At 36.4% G+C, this 23,011-nt stretch overlaps 1 protein-coding gene and 3 long non-coding RNA genes across 7 annotated transcripts in view; 1 reads left to right on the forward strand and 3 right to left on the reverse strand.

The window, feature by feature from the left end:
- Positions 1–15,149, forward strand: part of LOC103046282 (WD repeat-containing protein 7) — a 153,251-nt gene extending 138,102 nt beyond the window's left edge. For both annotated transcript variants that reach the window (XM_022676682.2, XM_049466318.1), the window contains 2 exons: positions 8,747–8,851; positions 11,529–15,149. In XM_022676682.2, the coding sequence (XP_022532403.2) occupies positions 8,747–8,851; positions 11,529–11,732 (309 nt within the window). In that variant the 3' untranslated portion in view covers positions 11,733–15,149. The remainder of the gene's footprint in view (positions 1–8,746; positions 8,852–11,528) is intronic.
- The window catches only part of LOC125782410 (uncharacterized), a 318,736-nt gene that overhangs the window by 277,844 nt on the left and 17,881 nt on the right, over positions 1–23,011 (reverse strand). The gene's annotated exons all lie outside the window — the stretch shown is intronic.
- On the reverse strand, positions 5,376–8,805 carry LOC111193955 (uncharacterized). Its single transcript, XR_002650835.2, has 2 exons — positions 8,717–8,805; positions 5,376–7,058 (listed from the first exon to the last, which is right to left on the reverse strand). It is a non-coding gene; the product is annotated as an uncharacterized LOC111193955 (long non-coding RNA).
- On the reverse strand, positions 8,979–22,134 carry LOC111193954 (uncharacterized). Of its 3 annotated transcripts, none has more exons than XR_002650833.2 (6): positions 21,943–22,134; positions 19,619–19,741; positions 13,844–13,911; positions 12,490–12,548; positions 10,927–10,995; positions 8,979–10,130 (listed from the first exon to the last, which is right to left on the reverse strand). It is a non-coding gene; the product is annotated as an uncharacterized LOC111193954 (long non-coding RNA). The 3 variants fall into 3 exon arrangements; XR_007425053.1 differs by lacking the exon at positions 10,927–10,995 and adding an exon at positions 18,402–18,536; XR_002650832.2 differs by lacking the exon at positions 10,927–10,995.

Here is a 23,011-nt window from a genome sequence, read left to right on the forward strand (position 1 = left end):
AACATAATGAAGCTTTTATCTAAAGAGACATAAGTATGTGAATTATGATGTACATCAGCAATAGAGGACATAAAAATACAAAATAAAAACAGAATGTTTTTTTTTTTACCAATCAGTCCATTAATCTGTTAATCAATCAATCAATTAATCAATCTGATAATCAGCATTTTTAAAGCCAGAATACATTGAGGATGATCCTTATTTGCAAGATCAAACAGAAAACCTATCATAATACTTAAAGATAATGTAATAAAAATACAAATAATAAAATAATCATTTTATTGTATATAGTAATAAAAGAGATTATTTGACTCTTAAAGACAGTAGGCCTTAAAATGTTCTTCCACTGTACAGAAGAATCAAACTAAATCATTTAAGCATCCAGAATGATTTACAAGGGCATTAACTAAATAGCTATATTAACTAAACAGCAATAATAATAATAATAATAATAATAGTGTAAACTCAGGAAATGGTAGCCCAGTGGCTGTGCATTAATGTGCGTGGTGTATTATTATTATTTAGAATATATATATTATAATTATAATAATAGTAATATTAGCGTTTGCTCCAAGTCACACTGAATGCCGTTTCTGAAGCGTTCACTGCTCATGTCCGTGCAACATAAAAAAACAACAACATATAATTATACTTTAATATAATATAATAAAATACAGAAATAATAATTAGATTTTATATTGAGCTAAAAAAAATATAAATATTATTTGATTAATAACCCTAGTTTGGTGCTGTATAAAACCACCAAAATGATTTAAAAGGGCATTTAACAAATATCTATATTATATAAGACAGGGATAATAATAATATTGTAAGAATAATAGTAGTAGTGTATACTCAGGAAATGGAAGGCCAGAGGGTGTGTGTTAATGTGTGTGGTGTGTGTTTTTGCGTGTGGTATTGAGCGGTGGAAAAGTGTGCTTTCTCCCTTCGGCTATTAGAGATATTGGACCCCCGACCTCCCACCATCAGAACACACACACTGTAAACATGCTCTGCATCCCAACTCTGTGCTAAACACTGAGCGCGTTTCACACCGGCACTGTTCAGTTCGGTTAAAAATTAAGTGTTCTCCGCTCAGGTTCAAGCAACTCTGTTTACTACAGGACATCCCATTAAATCACTGTGTTTAAATACAATTAAATACAATTCATTATTTTTAACTAAACCAAAAGCGTTTCTATTTGGCGCAAAACATTTGATCAACAGTGTAACAAGAGTCTTTTTAAAAACACAAACAGATGCAACACTGTGAACATGAGCCAACATGCACATGCATTTACATTCATCATACACACACACACACACACACACTCGCACACAGGAACACACAAACATGCCTCGGGCAGTTTCCCCATCCCCACCTCGCTCTCAGTCAGAGGTGTGTAACACTGTCCATTATACACACCTGCCTCACAGCGGCCATATTGATTCTATACATCCAAATCCTGCGGGTAACACACACACATACACACACACACACACACACATATACACACACACATGAGATGAAAGAAATATTGTCAGTAGGACTGTCTGAAAACCCCTCAATTCCCTCCAAAAGTGAAGTATTCGCATATACATGAATATATACATTCTGGGTTCCAGTTTCTTCTTTTTTTTATTTAATGGGGCTGATAGCTTTAACTGCTTAAACTCTAATCTGAACCATCTATCACAGTTTTTATTTTATTTTTTTACAGTACAGAAGAACCAGACCATGGTCACCGTGGTCCACGACCAAAACTAGCTGTTTTGTTTTAGACCAAATTTTGGTGTAACATGGGGTTCAGCACTGTTCACAGCAAAGGATTCAGTGCACACTGTCATACATAGTGTGTGTGTGTGTGTGTGTGTGTGTGTGAGTGTGTGTGTGGGACATTGTGTGGATTATGAGCCGTGGCTGGGCCTGTGCACCTCACTGCCTGCAGCTGAGACTGAATCAATACAGCTAGGAGGACACTGACCCTGTCTAACACACACACACACACACACACACACACACTGTACAAGCCAAGCCACATAAATATACACACTACACATATATATGTCATATATATGTATGTCTAACTGTACCACACACAGACACAGTTGTAAATCAAATTAATACAACTGCTTACATGCCACCCATTGATTTATACAGAAACATTAAGACATTTTAAGTTCTGTTTAAAAAAAATATATATTTTTAGGCCCAATCTAAACTCTACTGTAAACTTCAGGCACCCAACGGACTGACTGTGTTTGGGATTAAGGGGGAATCAGTTTAGGATCAGTTTTAGGCCAAACTGTCCCTTTAAACCCAGAATCATATCAGTGACGCCCTGTGTGTTTCCTGTGAGTGCTGTTTTATGTAGACACACACTCTCTCTCACACACTCAGACCTTTCTCTCAGAGCCAGGCAGCTGCAGTGTGTGAGGTTGTGTGTGTGAGTGTGAGAGAGTGTGTGTGTGTGGGAGCAGTTAGATTCAGGCCCACAGCAGAATTGATTGAAGGATTGATTTTAGCTTGTTTACAGTCCTCAAGATCAAATCATTCTCAAATCGCTGTCTGGGGACCCCAGCCATCCGCACATATTCACATCCCATAATACCCTCGTCTCAGACACGGGCAGAATAAGTCTCATTGACTAAAAGCAGAAGAGAAAAGGAAAAAGTGTGTGTGGGGGGGTATGATCAGTTCTTAATGGGACATGTTTGAGATTCACTTATCGAGTCATACTAAAAAAAAGTGTCCATTTTTACAAAAAATTTTAACAATTAGTAGTAATATTTACATTTTTAAGCATATTTTACATTGCAATTATTTTTTTTTTGATTATATCACAATATTAAATAATGCAGGGCCCCTGATGTCACTAGCCCCGCCCACACCCAGCCCTTTAATCAGCATTTAAATGTCTTTTTAAAAGGTAAATAAGAGCGTTTGTTTTTCTGGGATTAAAAGTGTGAATTCAGCTGTAACTGGAAATATCTGCACTGCTAAACTGTGCTGGACTGAGGTGCACATCTTTACACACGTGCTCACGTTTATGAGCACGTGCCCAACATGTGGATGGAGGCCATGTGGTTACCTGGTGTGCAATAGTCACATTGCATTGCATGTAATAGGATGCACATTATGATGACTATGCTTAAACGATTTATCGTGCAGCGATAATAGAAACACTTTGGCTGCAGTAAGCAGAAGTCTGTTAGAAGAGAAAGAGTGGTGGAAAAAGATTTATGGTGTCCACAAATGTTTGGACATAAATAGTGTCTGTTACTGTGTGGCATTAAAGGGAGTATACACAAGATTTTCTCTTCAGTTCATCGGTTGTTCCTCTTTAAAGAACTTTTGGTTGGTATTGACACTGCATACCAGAAACACACACCTCAAGACCTGTCTGATGTTCTGGAGATGTTCTGACCTTAAACATCACAGAATAGTTCTCTTCAGTTTCACACTTACTTAGTGGTTTTATCGTTATGCCTGATTGATTGGTGTGTGTGTGTGTGTGTGTGTTGCCTGCACGGCCATCTGCTGTATCTTTGATCCGCTCCCATGAAGTGGACAGACTCAGTCTCACCACAGCAATCTCCTTTCAACACCCAACTGTGCTTACTAATTAAACGGTGTGTGTGTGTGTGTGTATGTGTGTGTCCAGGAGAGCAGAGAAAGCATCTTTAGGGATCCCTGTGTCCTGGTGTGTGTCTCTCTGACTTTCCCGTCACTTCCCAGCATTTAGACTCTCAGTTCAGCTCAGGTTTCTCTTCTGTGTCTTTCTGTCTCCTTTCTTCTCCTCCCAGGTCTAAACATCTTCTAACATCACTTTACATCTCCACCTTTTTTCTCCTCTAGTCTCCTCTCTTCCTGTTTTCTCCCATCTCCTGCTTCCTTCTCCCGTCACGTCTCCATCCTGTATTCTGCCGCCTGCTTCTGCCTTTTCTTTTCTCCTCCTTTCTCCTTTAGTCTTCTCTCATCTCCTCCTATCTCACCTTGTCCTGCCACTTTATATCTCCTCCAGTCTCGTCTCAACTCATACTATCTCCTATTTTCTCCTCTCATCTCCTCCTCTCTCATCTTCTCCGGCCACTTTATATCTCCTACAGTCTTTTCTCATCTACTCTTCTTCTGCCACGTTATATCTCCACTAGTCTCCTCTCATCTCATCCCCTTTTCTCCTCCAATCTCATACCCCATTACTTCCATATTCACCCGTCTCTACCCTCTATCATGTGCTTTCATATCTTCTCCTCCCATCTCATCCTGTCTCCTACTGTCCTCTTCCTTCTTTGACGATATTTGCTCCCATCTCCCTGGGTCTCGTCTCACTGAACCTCATGTGATTTGTTTATGAAGCAGTTTTCATTTGCTTGCTTTTACTTACGTCTATTTTGTAAGGCCTACAGAGAAAAGGAAAGCGTGATAGAATAAGAAAGAACGAGGGTGAGAGAGATAGTGAGACAGAGAGAAACAGAGAGACGGTGAGACAGGGAGAGAGGTTGAGGTTGAAGCTGAGTGTGATTCTAATTGGGCCCCTGGAGTCTTGGCCACTGGCAGACTGTCACGGCTCCCACCTCCAGCTTATCCTTTAAATCTTTACCCCACAGCTCCTCTGCTGAGACACACACCACACACCCGCATACACACACACACACACACCACATACACATATACAGAAAAATAGCAAAAGATAAATATAAACAAACATACCCAGAGCCTCACATCTACAAACACATCTTTCTCTGAGGAATGTCCGTTCTCATTGGCCTGTGTGTGTGTGTGCGTGTTATCTCAGATGGTCCAGAGTTACGATACACAGTGTAAAGATACACTGTCTTGAAACCTGCTCTGACATCTTCACTGTACGTGAGACTAGGGATGGGTATCGTTTTAATATATCCAATACCAATGCGATACTTTGAAATCGATACCGATACCCAAACAATACTTTTTTGATACCTTTTTCTAAATTGTAACCGTAACAGTGACTTTAACACAACATATTTATTAAACCGACATGAGTAATCTCTCTCTCATACACACACATACAACACTAATATACATATAATTCCATTTATATTTTTCTTATTAATATTTTTTTTGTTGTTTAAAGAAATTTACCTCTAATTGTCCACTAATATAAATATTATTCTAGTGTGCCAATGTTACATTGATTATTTTATTTTACTTTTAAATATTCATTATTAAACATTTAAGTCTTAATAAGAACAAGTGTGATTAATCATGATTAATCACAGAATATTGTTCTAATTATATATTTTTAAGAGACTGGCCCCTAATATTAATATAATTCAATTTAGCCAGTACTTTTAAATATACAGTATTAAACACTTGAGTCTTAATTAGAACAAGTTGTCCTCACGATTATATATTTAAGTCCACCGCTGTAGAGTCCTCAGTCTCGGGTGTATGGGGTTTGGGATGTCTCTCAGAGGGACGTTATTCAGGGGAACCCTCAGGCTGGACAGTAGATCAGGCTGCTGCGCCTTAAATGGTTTTTCCTCGCTCTGCTGCTCCCGGATGGACAGATTGATCCCGTTTTCAGTAGAATCTGACCCGCTACATCCAGCTCGGGCCCGCCGGACCCTCCGCAACCCAAAAACAGGCCCACTCTTCTCGTGGGGGTGGAAAACATCATATGAAATCACAGTTTATTGATTTTTAAGTCACGCAAAAAAATCCCAGCGTCTCGTACTTCAGTCTGTACTGATGTGACAGGGCAATATCTGCCTCTACTCGCTCACGTTCGCCCGATTCCGTCAGCGCTCCAAAACAACACCAAATAAATGTGATTTTCTCACCACGAGGTCGAGATGATGGAGGTTTCATTTCATTTGGGCTTTAATTGTCAGAGATTACTTTCCCCCTCTCGTCTCTCGGCGGGGTGCGAGGAGCCTAATCTCATCCCCCTTTTATTATCAGGCTGTTTTGGAGCGTTTTTAGGCTGACAGGCAGGAGGGCTGATTGCATTACGGCTGAGGAAGGACTCTGGACCCCCGAGAGCAGAGTTGACAAACATGTCTCTGACTGATCTGATGAAACACTGAATCTCTTCGTATCTTCGTAGTCGTGCGATTGCATCTCGAATGGCGCAGCGTTTGTTGATTTGACAGATTCATGACGTTTATTAGTCCGACTCTGTAATTATGTTGTCGGGAGTGTTGTGTGACAGCACTGATATGAGTGTGTGTGTTGGTGATGAGAGTGGACGTGGGTGCATTAAAGATAATGGCATTGTATAAAAGTTTCACAATCGCATGTTACAATAGTTTGTTTTGTTCGTTGTGTGAAAAAAAGCCTGAAAGAACTTGCTTTTTATGGATATAATTCAGAGCCAGCTCCTAGTACACCATATTTTTTTTGTGGCTTCATGGTGGCTTAGTGGTTGGCATGTTTGTCTCTCAGCGCTGGTGGGGTCTTGGGTTCAAGTCCCTCTCTGGGTTCTCCTTGTGGCAGTCCAAAAACATGGCTATTCTAAATAGTCCTGGTGCGATAGTGTGTATGACTGTGTGCCCAGATATGGATTGGCACCCTGTGTTGGGTCAGCTCTCCTCAGTGCTGGATGCAATCCTTCAGGTAGATGGTTATTTCCGGTTGTGAGTATGCTGTGCGCAATTGGCTGCAACGTTTCATCTGTGCTTCATTCATTCATTCATATTTTTTACATTTCTTGAAACTTCTGAAAATGCTTTGCCTTATACTGAGAGAAGTCGAAAGACCTTGCATTTACCTTGCAAGGAAACTCCTTTTTTTAAGGGTGTTGTCTGTTGAAATGCATAAAAAAGTGCCAAAATGCAAAATTTTAACAGAGGGGGTTTCACTGCACGGAAGACAGTACAGTGTTGTGGGCTGTGGTTTTCAGAGCTGGAGGCACACAGCACACCGGGCACTTTGTAACCCTCTGATAATACAGACATACATTTTAAAATCCGGACCATCGCCCCGTCCATTTGTCCAGCCGAGCCCAGCCACTGGAAAACACCTGCTACCCAGATTCAGCCGACGAGATAGCATTTTACAGAACGTCAATATGCTGCAGGGCACAGTAAAAAAAAGAGGTAAATTATTGAGAGAAAGAGAGAGGCCCAATCCCATTTTTACCCTACCCCTTAGAACTGAGTGGTTAAAATCTTCACCCTTAGAAATGGAACACCCTTTATTAAGCTGCTGCATTGTCAAAATAAATATATAAATAAATATAAAATAACTGCGTCAGTGTTTAGCAGCTGATAGCAGTGCTCTGTAGGTGAATCTGCTGGAATGTTATGATATAGGGGAGCGGGAAAATTCAGCATCACTTTTAAACTTACGTTTAGGTCACTGTGTCTCGTACAAACTTAAATGCAATGGTTGTCATATTTTAATTAATTAATTAATTTAATTTAAGTATTGCGATTTGGCCTAAGAGAGGAAGGTTCTGTTATGTTTGGTTGTAAACAGCAATATTCAGATTTCAGGACATTCAAATATTCAGCTACAATACAGTTTATCTTTTAAAATGCAGGAATTCAGAAATTCTGTTCCACCTTAAATGGTGCAGTAGATTAGGGTTGTTGTATGTAAAGCAGTAACTGTAATTAAAAGTCCTGTGTGTGTTTTTTCTCACGCCCCCGTGCGCCTGCTCTTATTCGGATTATGTGGTATTGATTACCAAACACTGGAGAATACGTTTTCCCCATATGCGCACACACACACACACACACACACACACACACACACACACACACACACACACACACACACACTCACACTCAGTGTCTGTTAGCCAGCCTGGGACACAGCATGTTTTCATCCTCAGCATCAACACTGACTGCTTTCCTGTAATTAGAGCTATTTCCTGTTACATCACACCTGTTTATTTATTATTAAGATAATTTATCCACCTTTATACTTAAACAATCCGATTGGGAAGATCAAAGTAATTCATGAATATAAAGATCCAGCAATCAATAACATGTTTAAAATCTCTTCACGTCTAGAATCTCTTTAGATTGGCACTTTTAGAGCGTTTTACACCTACATTTGGTTTCTGTGGTCTAAATCAGTTGATGAGTTTGTTTACTTCCTTGATTGGAGCGTTTATTTCTATGGTTTATTTTCACACAGGCAAAAACATTGACTCCTCTGATTGGTCTGGTGCAAAAGCAAGAAAGTAATTTTATATATTGTATAGTTGTGTAGTGTGAAGCTGAACGTAGAAATTTCGCTGCTGCACTTTTGCACACAGGGTTTGCAATGGGATGTGTGGTCCAGTAAACAGAGTTGTTCGGACAAACATACATATCATGACCATGCATGCGTTTCTCTATCAGCCTTTTGTTTTTGCTCACTTTTTTTTCGAGTAGCAGAAGGTGAAGAGCATCTTTTGTCTTTTATTGATTTTAGCTGCGAAGCCGTCCCCAAGTCATACACTTCTGGGCTGATGCTGTGTATGTGCTGTGTAAATGGCCTCTAATTTAAAGAGCAGACTTGTAGACCTCCTTAAATTAATCTTTCTCTTTCATATCCAGGCTTGGTACTTTTAGCTATAACTACAGCTGCTCCAGTGCTTGCATTTTTCATTTTCTAATTTCTATGTTTTTCTTTTTTTTAGTATTACTTTGTTTACTGTCTTTACATCTTAATAGTAGAATAAGTGTGACTGCTAAAGTGATGGCCTTGGTCTTTTTGGTTCATCTACCAGTGAATAACCTGCTCCCTTTATCTTTCCTTCTCCTTCAGCACATCCATGGACATAAAGGCCCTATTACTGCCGTGTCCTTCGCTCCAGACGGGCGCTACCTGGCCACCTACTCCAACGCGGACAGCCACATCTGCTTCTGGCAGGTAAGCAGGATGATCTCAGCAGTTTCTGATCCTAGCAGACAAGCAGAATAGAGTTTATCATGCTTATAATGGAGTAACTGTCTCTACTGTCCAGAGAAAACTGTCTGAGAATTTGATTGCATTCGAAGATTTTCGATACGATACATAAAACAATACTTTCTTCGTTATTTTTTTCTAAATTTACAAAAAATATATACAAAAAGTGATAATTATGCAGACAGTGTATTTATATAGTTTTTATTTTGAGAAATATCATTAGATTGTCACTATGTAATTATATTTATATATTAGTGGTATCAATTACTTAAATATTAATTATAATCATGATATATATTTTTTAAATGTTGGTATTTCCCTGTATTATTGTGAGGAGACAGTAATAATAGTGTAGCGTGGTTTAGGTATGGCAGGATATGTATTTTTTTACTGTAGCGTTGTGGCGACAAGTTGAAGGTAAATGAAGCGAAGATGAGACATTAGAGTAGAGTCCGAATTTAGAACACTCCGCCATGTTTACCTTGCTGTGCACAATTTTGTGCACTTTATGCAAAGTATTGAAAATAAGCATCATTTTTATGCTACTTGTTAGTAATGAGGTATTTCAGACGCTGCCGTTTTGCAATAAAATTTCGATGCACGGCCGTATTAGATATACACTATGTGGCAGTTTCTTAGACAGGTATTAAGCCTAGTCTTGGACCAAACAGCAATTAGAATGGAGATTTTTTTTTAGTCTACAAATGGGCCTAATCCCTTTACTTATCCCTGTTCTCATGCCATGCTGTTTGAGTTTGTGCATGGTTTGTTTCTGCTGTAGTTTGTTTGCATGGTTTGTTTCTGACCGTAGATTTTGATGCATTCTTTAAAATCAGTGCAGAAACACGGCTGTGTGAATATTTTGTATTATCATGTCATTTATGGGTGTGTATGTGTAACAGATTTTACTGTGTGTTTGAGTGCAGGTAGAGGGGTGTGTGTGTGTATGTAGATGAAGCTGTGTATATGCATGTGTGTCCCTGTCTCTGAGAGGGAGACTGGGTGTCTGAAGCTGGAGCGCTGAAGCTCTCTGGAGCTCAGGACAGACAGAGAGAATCCGAGTAAGAGGGAAGAAGTAGGGGTGTGTGTTACTGTATGTCTTTGCCTCTTTGCGTTTTTGCGTGTGTTTGTAGACTAAGTGACTCCGACCAGAGGAACCTTATCCTTCCCCTCTCCCTGTGTGTTTGGTTCCTTCTTGTTTAGATCAATGGCTCTCACTTTCTCCTCAGGATCCTGGGATTTTCTGTAAATTGCAAAAAAAAAAAAAAAAAAAAAAAGTTTAGAAAAACAAGCAATAGTCTTATTATATCCAGAGCAAAATTAACATTTAATTATAAGCATTACATTAAGATTATTTAAGCTTGTTTTAGTCATTCTGTTGCTTTACTGAAGAACAAGAAAAATGGTCTAACAACAGATTAACATTTTGACTAGATATTGGAACAGTTTCCCCAGACAAGGATTAGGTTTAGTCGTGGACTATAATTCATACAATATACTTTCAGTGGAAAATCTCCCTTCACACTGCCAGCAATGTCTCTAAACTACTTACAAATGTCTTGAAAAGTCTTCTATCATCCTTAACTAAAGGTGTATAGGAACTGTACTGATTGAGCACTAAGTGGCAGTTTCCCCAGACAGGTTGTTGAGACTAGCCCTGGACCACACAGCATTTTGAATGGAGATTATAAATGTAAAATATAATCTACGACTAGGTCTAATCCCTGTCCAGGAAACTGCCCCAATGGATTGGTTACCCAGACAGCAATTAGACCTAGTCCTGGACTATCCAGCACTGTAAATGGAGATTCCCATTAAAATACGTCATGCTTAATCTCAGTCTGAGAAACCAACCCACCAACAATGTACAAATGTTTGACACACGGTCTAATGAATGCAGCATTCAGCTACTGCTGATCTGACAATAAAGTAGAACTCTATACTGTAAAAGATAAATAGAAATAAACCTTGTATTAGGCCTAATGCAACTAATACTTTTGGATGGGTTGAGAATTGATCAACAAACATCCTGAACTTACTTATGCTCTTGTGACTCAAAGCTTTACAATTTAATAGCAGTCTTCTCTTGGCAGTAAAGACAGTTTGTCCTATAAAAGCAGGATAAAATCCAATCAACACCTTTGATTTCAGAAGAAACAATTACTAATAAGCAAATAGTAAGTTCTTATCTCAACAGAGATAAAATTATTACATTTACACTCTAGGGTTTCAATCCACAGTTTTGCATTCAGTCTTGAATTTACAGTTTTGGACTTGTTTTGCCAACACAGTAAATTAATCTTGCAGGTCTGGACATCACAAACATATGTCTATGGGTTGCTGTGGTATCAAGGTTTGACATCAGTAACTAACCTAAATAAGCTACTTCTCTTTAAAATCTAATTTGACCATCCCAAGCATCTAGACATATTTATAAATCAAACATCAGGATAAACATTGCCCAAACTGTCTGTTCTTTGTATGTTTTTTAACCACAGGAAATAATCCTTACTGAAAGAAGGGGTTAGAATATGTAGCTCCAGTGTAAAACTAAAGAAGCAACTGTCCGATAATAAACATGTTGCCGCCCATCGACCGATTTCCTCTTGTGATGACACGGCGTTCTGTGTTTCCTCCCCAGATGAACACGTCTCTGCTGGGCAGTATAGGCATGCTGAACTCGGCTCCACAGCTGCGCTGCATTAAGACGTATCAGGTTCCTCCGGTCCAGCCGGCGTCTCCAGGCTCGCAGAACGCCCTCAAACTTGCCCGCCTCATCTGGACCTCCAACCGCAACGTCATCCTGATGGCGCACGACGGCAAGGAGCATCGCTTCATGGTCTGAGAAGAGAGTCTAACGTCAACCTTCAAGCTTGAGATGAGTCGAGAGGAATTCTGACCAAGTTTAGGAAGCGTTGTTCCTATACTCATCACTTCTCTTCTTCTTCTTTTTTTTTTTTTTTTTTAGGTTGTTTACATTGTTGTTTATGATTTTCATTCCACATTATTTTATTTAATTACTCTTAAACTTGTGTGTTTTTCCTTGATAATTTATTAAAGAAAGTGATGAGAACTTTTAGGAGAGCTTTTAGGCTTGAATGAGACGTTTGTTATCGTAGGTCTTTCAGTTTCTCAGAGTTTGTGCAGGTTTGCAGTTTTAATTCTCATGCACATAAAGGATAAGAAAAACAAATGTATTGTAAAGTGTATTTTGGCACCTAACCTGTTAACAGTGGAGCCCCTGTGCTTCTATTACTGCACCTAGTAACCATGTGTGATGTCCAAATCCATTCCTGCATGAGGTACTGCCTCTCCTGCATTTGTTTTCATTGTTCTTTTACACAAACAGAGAACACTTTGAGTCCTAGTAGGCTGATTAAACCTGCTCTAATCGATTAATATTTAGAGTCTATATCTTTATTTACATCCTCCTGCTATGTGGAGCTATAAGGAATAATGATGTTCCCAGGGTCATGCTGACCTGACTTTAAAATAAAAAAATTCGACTTTAGTTTAAAGTTCAACATGTACCAGGCCAGTTTGACCCAGGATCATCTTTGCTCATCTTTAGCTAAACGTAACAGGCTTAGAGCTGTACTTACCAGAAGCATTCCCGAGTCCTAGTGCTGTTTTCTTCTTCATCTTCATCATCATCCTGTTTCTAAACATAATCACAGCAGATTAAATGTGAAATATCACCAGGAGAAGTCTGGATTTAGCTTGTTGTGTTATTAAAGTCAAGTGTTTTACTTTCTGTCTCGTCTGCCGGTCGCGAGTCGTTTTTATTTTATTGTGGAATATTTTGCTTCTGTGTCGTCATTGGCGTTCAGGTGCTGCATCTGTATTTATCAGACTAGCTTTTCTCACCTGGGCTTTGTATAGCAAGGATAGCAAGGCCCAGTTCAACCACCACACCCACACTAACACATTAACACTGTTAAAAATAAAGAGGTTATGAGGGGGTACTCTTTGAGCAATAGAGTCTGAGATGTTAAGTTTTTTTTTTTTAGTTTATTTCGGCCTGTGACAATAAACTTACATTTGTCTGTGTTTTCATTGCCTGAATTACTAGTAAAGTTCATTTTTATGTTAACAAAAATTGACAATATAAAAAGGTCCACATATTGTACGGTAAATCAATAACATAATTGTTGTGATAGACCTAAATTGTGAAACTGTCAACACCCTTTTAAAGGACAGTGAACTTTGAATATTCGAAACAATTAAAAATGTAGACACATTGATATAGTAATGTTCAAAATAATTCAAAATAACAATAAATTGAAATTGGGAATCCATGTCATTTCAATGTACAAACATGTTTAAAAATGTTTTTATCTTTAAAGTCCTAACAAGTGATGCCATTAAGAAACATTTTTGCAAAGAGACGAGTAAAAGAAGTGTGAAAAACCTTCTTTTCACAAAGGTTTTAAGAAGTTTTACATTCTTTTACAAAAAAAATAAATAAAAATAGTGCTGCTATAGCTTTATGCTCATAGAACCCTCTTTAGCACCTTTATTTTTAAGAGTATAATTGCTGTAGATACACAATCAGAGTGAGGTAAAGTACAAAGTCTATATCAGAGAGATGTTTAATATATCTGCATGCGTATGTGTGTTTATATATCGCTGAAGTCCAGTGATATCTGTTAGTGGAAAATGGACTGACTGTGTAAGTGAATGAGTGTGAATGTGTGTATGAGCGCAAAATGTGGATGTAGTCCAGTGTAGTTTCTTATCACACTTTTACCAATAAAATCTCGCTTATTTACTCCACATGACATGTTGTTGTCAGTATAAATGACTGAGATGGGAGTGGCTACTTGATTTGTGCATTGACGCCCTCACATCAAACCAATGTGATGATAACGAATATTATAACCCACTTAAAAGTAATAATGAACCTTTAGTTTGAAAATTAGTTATGGAGCTATGTGTTTGTAACATGTATCTTACCTTATTCTTTCCTCTCGGACTCTTCTCTTTTCTTCCTCCCCGTCCATCATCACTGGTCTCAATCACACCTGGCATTAAATAAAATATTGTGAGTGATCTGATCATAAATGAGTACAAAAAAAAAAAAACAGATGTTTACACCTGGCATTTTAAATGTGTTTTCTGTGCTTGTGCTAAGATGCTTGTGTACGGATTTCTGATCATAAAATGTACACTGGAGGCGGGACCAGTTTTAGTGATAGTCTTCCAGTTTTTGCTTAGATAACCCCTGCGGATGGTGGATGGTGTTTTGGTGGTGTTATTACATATATTATTATTTTTATTTTTCTTATGTGGACAGAGCTTCACTTTCTGGGATGCATAGAGATGCTTTAATATTCACACTACTGTAATAATGTGATCGGTTTAAGTGATTAGGATTATGGTGCATTAATGAGACAGTTTGTGCTGAACACTTATATTATCAGATCACCCAGAATGCACATTAATGCCAGGAGTGAACTGGGCAACTCTTACTGCTAATCCCGTGTCTCTATTTGTTCTCATTCTGTATCTATTTCTTTCTGCCTCCTCTTTCTCTTTTTTTCGTTCTCTCTCTCCTTCTCTCTCTCTCCCCTACTGGCTATTAGGTCAGTAAAAGCCTCCAACATTTGTTCACACCTGTGAGCCCCAGAGATGTCAACACATCTCACACCACTGCATTCTTGGAGAGGAGAAGGAGGAGAGATGGACAGATGAGGAAAAACTACTTTTCCCCTCCATGCTCTCACCCCCTCTCCAGGCTGGTGGGCCTGACGGCTTAAGACTGTCCAGCCATCAAACCGTCAAACCACTCAAAATCTCTATTTTGCAGTGAACACACACTGATAAAAAAAAATGTGTTTTTGGTATTTTGTGTTTTGGGAGTAAACAGAGAGAGGGAGAGAGAAAGCTTTAAATTAAAGTATTCTCCAGCATTCATTTACAGTTTTTACTCTTCCTGACTGCACTTCTACAAACACTTTTTGTTTTTAAATAATGCAAAATATTGTATATTATTGTTATCATCAAAATGATAGAAAGTACTGTGATTTTTTTTTTTTCTCAAACAATACCCAGGCAAAACATAACTATCAGTTTATTTACGAGAGATTCTGCTGTGCTTTACATCTCACTCAGACTAGCGCTTCTGTGTGTGTGTGTGTTTGTGTGTGTGGTGGGACTCTGCTAACATTTACTGAATATATTGAACGTGTACTGTAAAGCTGTGTTTGGAGATGAATCTATTGTGTACGACTGTGTGTTCAATAAAAGGAAATGTATCAGACTCTTTAGTGCACTTTCTTTTTCTCACTCACACACAAATACACACACACACTAAAACATTTTAAAAGAGATGCTCACTGTTATCCGTAAGCCTGTTAAAATATCTATTGTAGTTTGGATTATATTTTGCTTCAATAATAATTGAAAAGAATATTACTGCTATATTGCTATTTCATGGCACAAAGTAATGTGTAATATTAGTAATAATAGTTCTGTCTCAATATCTTTAGCTGTTATTTTAAAATATATACATACATGCATACACACACCAATAGAAATGCTCTAAAATGACCTCTAAAATAAAAATCTTCCATTCCAAAGTTAAGGGTTGTTTTTCTTCTCCTATATATTCATACACGTTTTTGCACAACGACTCTAGTGTCTAGATATTGATATGTTTGACATTATTGATAATTAAAGCTGATATGAGATCATGTAATTACTGAACTCCAAATGAGCAAAATGTTAAGATGCTGTTTGACTGCTACACTAAAATATCTGCATTTTTTTATTTTATTTTATTTACTGTATTTATAACTCTCCATTAATAAACTGTAGCTGTAAAATCATTATATATGTGAGAATGCACAAACCTTCTTAACTTTAAATAGGAGTCAGTAACTATAGATTTAATTCTATGTCATTTTAGAGCATTTCTTTTGGTCCATTTATCATGACATTCTGACACAATATAAACTGCCATATTCACATTAGGGAGAAAAAGTGAAAAACAACTAAATCAGCATAGCAGTTGCCATTCCCATTAAGAGCCTGGTGTGCTCTGACTTTGGCGGATTGCTAAATTAACAGCACAGCTACCAGTAATGTAATTTTATTTAGTATTCTGTTTATTATTGATGTAAAAGTTGGGTTAATATCTGCACTGCACTGCTCTGCACAGCACTGATGGAAAAGGGAGATTACAAGAGGGTTACATGTTATTACGTACAGGTATGTAATTTACATGTAATCAGTGAACACAGCGCTGTGGAGTTATAAATAAATACATGTCAAAGTTATCTGGCCATGAACTTACTGTATTGTCATTTAGCTAAGATGCACAACATAAAGCCTATAAATGTTAATGCCTTTATTATTATTAATTACTGCCCTATATTTAATACTTACAAGAAATAATAAATTGAAATAATTTAACTTAATTTATTAAATTATTACTTGTGGTATTAATGTTGGTCATTCATTATTAAGTAAAATTTCAAGAAATCTCTTATTTTGTTTTATCCGATTACTCGATTAATCTAATCGATTTTTCAGTAGAGTACTCCATTACTAAAATAATCGAAAGCTGCAGTCCTAGTCTATAACCATGAACCTATAAAGCATATCTATATGCACTACGCTTCTGAAACAATAGCAGGTATAAGGTGTGTGTATCCTGTACGAGGGCTTTGGGGAGATGAGTTTAATGTAAAAGGTCTCCCTCGGCTCTCAGACCTGAGATTAAAGGTACCAGATCAAGCCCAAAACGAGGCGGTCCGGAATCGAACTGGTCAGCTAATTACCTCTTTCTCCTCTCCACTGAGTCTCAGCATCAGAGTCTCTCTGGTTTAATTAGACCTCACTGATCAGACATCAAACGCTGATCTTCACCGTCCTCATCATCGTCATCAGCGTTACAATCCCACTTGAAAAGCTGGAGAAATTTGACTGCTTGAACTGAATTACTAATCACAGGGTCGCCAGAGAAATTTATCAATACCGTGGTGCGCGACTCGATAATTTCTTTGCCAATTAATGTTATTACTCATTAACGAGCCGCCGCATCAGCACAGAAGTGTGTATGAATTTTAATGTGATCAAGAACATTAATCACATTAACACAACTGCGTTTTATTTGATGTTCATTATTTAGTATTTTAGTACTTTTCCTTTATTTTCATACACTATTCTTAACACTCCTGTTTTTATAGTATTTCGTATTACTTTTGTTAGAATTGAAGCTATTTTATTAAGGTTTTGATTCATTTAGCTTTGTTATTTTTGTATTGATTAACCTTTAATGCCCTGGTTGGTCGTTTTAATTTTTTATATAATTGTTTTTCTATTATACATTTCTAATTCGTGTTTGACTTCATTGTGATTTATAAATAATACATAGTTATACATTAATTCCGTTTGTATTATTTTTCTATTACAAATTAATTCATTTCTTTATTTTATCATGTCACATACACCAACATACCAAAAATCATGGGCTAGCAGTATGTAAATTGATCATGAGGGGTTTGGTTACCTTAGAGGACTTGATGAGAGTCCTGATGAGAGCCAGTTTCATCATTATAAAAAATATATATATATATATATCTCACAAATCTTCTATTTTTTTCCCTAGTTAAGTAGTTTTGCCATAATATGGATTAGAACATTACAAGCTGTTCACTCTCACAATTAACTCTTAACACTTGTTTACCTAAAATAATAATAATTTCTTCATAGGTAGGATGACTTTAGTATTAATCTACAATGCAAAAAATGAAAACACTCTGAATTTAAGGTGTGTCCAAACTTTTGCCTGGTACTGTATTTTCTGAGTTTAAAAGGTTGGTTGGTTTATTGACTTGATTGATTAATTCTGCAATTAATCCTTGGGAACAAACTGTTGAGCTAATTAAGAAACGGTCCACTTTATAAAACACCCTAAGCTTCTCACTATGATGAATATATAAGGGGTAATAAAATACAAATATTCATATTAAACAGCCAAACCTGATTTGACCAAAGTTTTAAATGGTGGTGAGGTCTAATATAGTGTCTCAATAGTGTATTTTTGTTTCAAGCACAGATCGAAGCAAAATAACAGCCATTAAGGACCATGAGCCAACGACAGAGAGAAAGGGAGATAGAGACACTAAAATATTTTATGAAAGGATGACTGAACACTGTATTCCCCAACAATATAAACATAAGAATAAATGTATCTACCACCTGTTAATTTATTAGTATACATTCTTTAAATGTCGATATATAAAATATTTATATTGCCTAATAATCCGGTATATTAAATAAATAATCATTATTTCAACCTTAAAACATTTACAGAAATACAGAACAAATCATGTCCTGTATCGGTTCAAAACAGGACACGACATCTAATTACCAAATAAAGGACGATTCCGAATTTGACAGGACGGGTGGCAACCCTAGACAAAAAGAGAGACAGCCGCAACCGCTCGCCCGTCCAGCTGCAAACACGCCGGGGAAGACATGACAGTAATATGGAGTTCAAACCGACCTGCTCGGGCTGACCTTCGACCCTTCACCCCTCCACCCCTCCCCTCTCTGTGTCCGTCACCGCTGCAGGCCAAAATCAATACGAGGCAGAGAGACGACGATTTCCTCATCCTAACTAGAGCACAGCCCAGCACCCCTAATAAAGGACAGAGAGAGAGAGAGAGAGAGAGAGAGAGAGAGAGAGGAAGAGGGAGAGACAGAGAGAGAGCGAGAGAGAGAGAGAGTATGAGAGAGAGTATGAGAGAGAGAGAGTGTATATGAATGAGTGAGAGAGATAGAGAGTGTGTATAAGAGAGAGAGAGAGACAGAGAGAGAGAGAGTATGAGAGAGAGAGTATGAGAGAGAGTACATGAGTGAGTGAGAGAGAGAAATAGAGAGAGTATGTATGAGAGAGAGATGTGTTTGGAGACAGAACGGTATCTCTAGGTGTCTGCTTGTATAATAGGCTGAAAAGAGAAACGCTCGATCCTCACAAATACCAAAAGGTCATCTATACAGCCACTGAATAGCAAAAGCACAACAGCTACCAGCACATCACCTCCCTCACACTCTCACACACACAAAATGAAGAACACCAGACAAAATAATGGAATATAAACGTTATAAAACAGATTCTAGACATGATGAAGACATAAATGCATAAAAGCACAACAATCGAGCTTCCGCTACATACAGTGCTGTTAAAAAGTATCTAATAGTGAAGAATAGATAATCACTGACCGCCACCGTTTTCTAATCTGTTCTTGAATTCTTGATAGTACTAAAATTGAACTCAGCTTTCCCAAAAAAGTTGTTTATCACTGTAAATTCTTTCTCCATTTATAAATTGAATTATAATTTAAAAAATGCTTTTTTTCGTTTGTTGCATGGATGACGTAAAAAATGCATGACGTAAACCCTTATTACGTTTACAGTACTGTTAGTATAGTTCACTGTAACAATAAAATTATTAGAATAAGCATAAAATAATGTTCAGTTAGGCCGATTAGGTAAATACTATTTTCAACGAGCAAAATAATATGTTCACAACATCCCTAATAAATACTTAATTATTTAAAAAAAGTAATTTTGAGTACAACGAGATGTTTGAGGAAATAAAATGTCTTTTAAAGTGGTCACTGTTCTTAGTTTAATTGTGTGTGTTTGTGTGTTCAGAATTCACAGTTCCTGTCCAGGGCCTGCAAATCATAAAACTGTGTAGATGTAAGGTTGGCCTACCGCACTTTGAAGTGAATTAGCCCAGTTTCTGGGTGAACGAGTCCTGGAATCAATGGGTTCATTTTGCTGCATGCAGAAAAGTTTCCTGGTTCAACGGTCTGGTCTGGGCTCGGCTCACCGGACCTATAGTAAACATAGAATCAGAACAAACAATTAAACTCATAAACTGGTTTAACATTTAATTAACTTAATGATTTAATCAATGTGTTAGTATCTATAGATATTAATTATTGGCAGCATAAATCTCTATTAAAAAGCACCAATAGGCACTTTTTAATAAAACTGACAGTCTTGACAAAATAAACTAAACCAGCCTTAATAGTACAGTTCTTTTTTTTTTTTAATTAATTAAGTGACATACCATGTAAGGTTATTAAAATTGTTGACAAGAGAAGTCAATTCTGCTGTTTCTTCTTTAGGTTTTATTTGCAGCAGAAATTAAGGGTAGAACTGTGAACTGGCTCAAAACTACTGTCCCAGCATATGAATCCTAGAAAGAGCACCTATGGCTGATACATAATATGGAAGAAATAACATAGCCTGACATTACAGAGGGGAAAAATTTTATAGCAATGGAGCCCAGCAATGTTTGGTTTGACAGCAATGTAATTGTATTTTGTTTAATTATTTAATCTAATTCAAGTGTATGTGATTGTCAATAAAAATGTGTACTTAATCATGTGTACATTTTTATAAGGCCTGGCTGTAAAATTGTACATTTTTCTTGATCTTCAATAAAGAATAACTTAAAAAGAGCATTAAATAAATATTGTAAGGATTATTTATGATGCGGCTGCAACTTTTGGCTACATTGGCTGTGCTGCACCTATAATGTTCCACATTTAGTAACAAAAATATTTGTCAAGCCTTCAAAATAACATTAACAAAAACATCAAATCAATAACTTGTTTAATATAGTAAATCTACCCTGACATATTATAGTACAGTTAATCTACCCTGAGATATTATAATACAGTAAACCTAATATAATACCCTGATAATATAATTCAGTAAATCTACCCAGAAATATTATAATTCAGTAAATCTACCCGGAGATATTATAATAAAGAAAATATACCCTGAGATGTTATTATACAGTAAAACTAATCTGAGATACTATAATAAATTAAATATAGCCCAAGATATTATAATACAGTAAATCTAACCCGAGATATTATAAGGCAGTAAATCTACCCCAAGATATTACAATACAGTAAAACTACCCTAAACTATTATAATACAGTTAATCTACCCTGAGACATTAAAATATAGCAAAACTACCCCAAGATATTATAATACTGTAAAACTACCCAAAGATATTATAATACAGTAAAACTACCCTGAGATAATATAATACAGTAAATCTAACCCAAGATATTTTAATGTAATAAATGTACCTCTAGATATTAGAAGGCAGTAAATCTACCAGAGATATTTTTATGTAGTAAATCTACCCCAAGATATTATATTACAGTAAATCTACCCCGAGATATTACAACACAGTAAAAGTACCCTTAGCTATTATAGTACAGCAAATCTACCCTGAGACATTAAAATATAGCAAAACTACCCAAGATATTATAATACATTAAAACTATCCTGGGATATTATAATTCAGCAAATCTACTCTAAGACATTTTAATACAGTAAATCTACCCTGAAATATTACAACACAGTTAATTTACCCTGATATATTATAATACAGTAAAACTACTCCGAGATATTATAATGCCGTAAATCTACCCAGAGATATTATAATGCCGTAAATCTACCCTGAGAAATTATAATGAGGTAAATCTACCCAGAAATATTATCGTACAATAAATATACAACGAGATATTACAATGCAGTAAATCTAACTTTACCCTGAAATACTACACAGTTAACTTACCTAAGATATTATAACATAGTAAAACTACTCTGAGATATTATAACACAGTAAAATTATAATACAGTAAAACTACCCAGAGATATTATCAAATAAATTAGCAAGCAATAATTTTAAAAACGTAGTAAAGTTATACCTAGTATTGAAGGGATTATTCAACATGAGGCTGCAACTTCACACCGGTTCCACATTTAGCGACAAAAATATTCGACAAACCCATAAAAAAAACGACATACAGTACAATATATAATCAATAACACGTTTAACAACTCTTTAACAGGGGGATACTTCATATTTACCCAAAATAAAAGCATTTTCCTCGTTAAAACATTACTAAAATATTCTAAAATATGTAAATTAACGGGTTTTCCCACAGAGCGGTGAGGTTAGCATTTTAGCTAACAAAACACAGCACTGGTTTCTGTTTGTTTCTTACCAATTCGGGGATCTCACGGCACGTTTTCACGGTCTATTCGGCGCCGAAGCTTCATTTTCAGCTCCCGGTAAGCTATTATCAGTGTTTTGGTGCGTTATTATGAGGTTTTATTGAGTTTTGATCTGTTTTATTGAAGTTTAAGTGGGAGAAATCCGAGCAGCGCGCGCCCTCTATCACTACCGCCGCCCACGAGCGTCAAAAATGCCGCGAACGCGTCATCACTCACTGCACGCACACCTATTTTGCAATTTAATTGGCTAACGAACTCTGTAAAGGCTGTAAACCAATCAGAAAGTAAAGAACAAAATCTTCGATATTTTTTTTAAACAATAAAATAAAACATAATCTTTTTTGCCACTGTTTAAGCTGATTTTTTTATATATATAATTTTGGTATGTTTTTTAGTTGTTGTTTTTTATTTATGTGCTTTTTTTTTTTTTTTGGGGGGGGTTTAGTTATTGCTTACTTATATGATACTCTGTTATGTGTCAAGTTTTACTTATTCATCTGTAGTTGCCTTTTGATTTATTATTTTTATTACCTTTAATTTTCATACCTATGATTTTATAATTTTCTAACCCTAAACTTTTAAATCTAAATTTTAAATAAAAAAATTGTTTAATGTTTGATTATAATATTTTCTGTATCTTATTAAAAATGTTGGGTATTTTAATTATTATTTGATTATATTTATTTATTCTTTTTATGTATTGGCTCATTGTAAATAAGGGCTACATTGTAAATAAAGGTACATTTATTTAAAATGAATCCATGTCTTTTTTAAACAAACAAAATAAAAACATTTGGCTGCATGTCAAACACCAAATTCCAAACCTTTTTCTTTTTATTTGCAGGTTATCTTTAATTAAACATTTTGCATATGTTAAATAGCCTAAAAACATTATTGTTCAATATACATTTCACTTTTAATATTTTGGCCAATTAAAAAAAAAATGCTATAGGTTGCCAAATATAAGTCACATCCCATTTCAGTATAAATCAGTTTTTCAAGACATAAAATTGCACTACAGAATAACTATATTAGAAATAAAGATTATAAATAAAGGGG

The sequence above is a fragment of the Astyanax mexicanus genome, chromosome 17 (genome assembly GCF_023375975.1).
Source record: "Astyanax mexicanus isolate ESR-SI-001 chromosome 17, AstMex3_surface, whole genome shotgun sequence".
NCBI lineage: Eukaryota > Metazoa > Chordata > Actinopteri > Characiformes > Acestrorhamphidae > Astyanax > Astyanax mexicanus.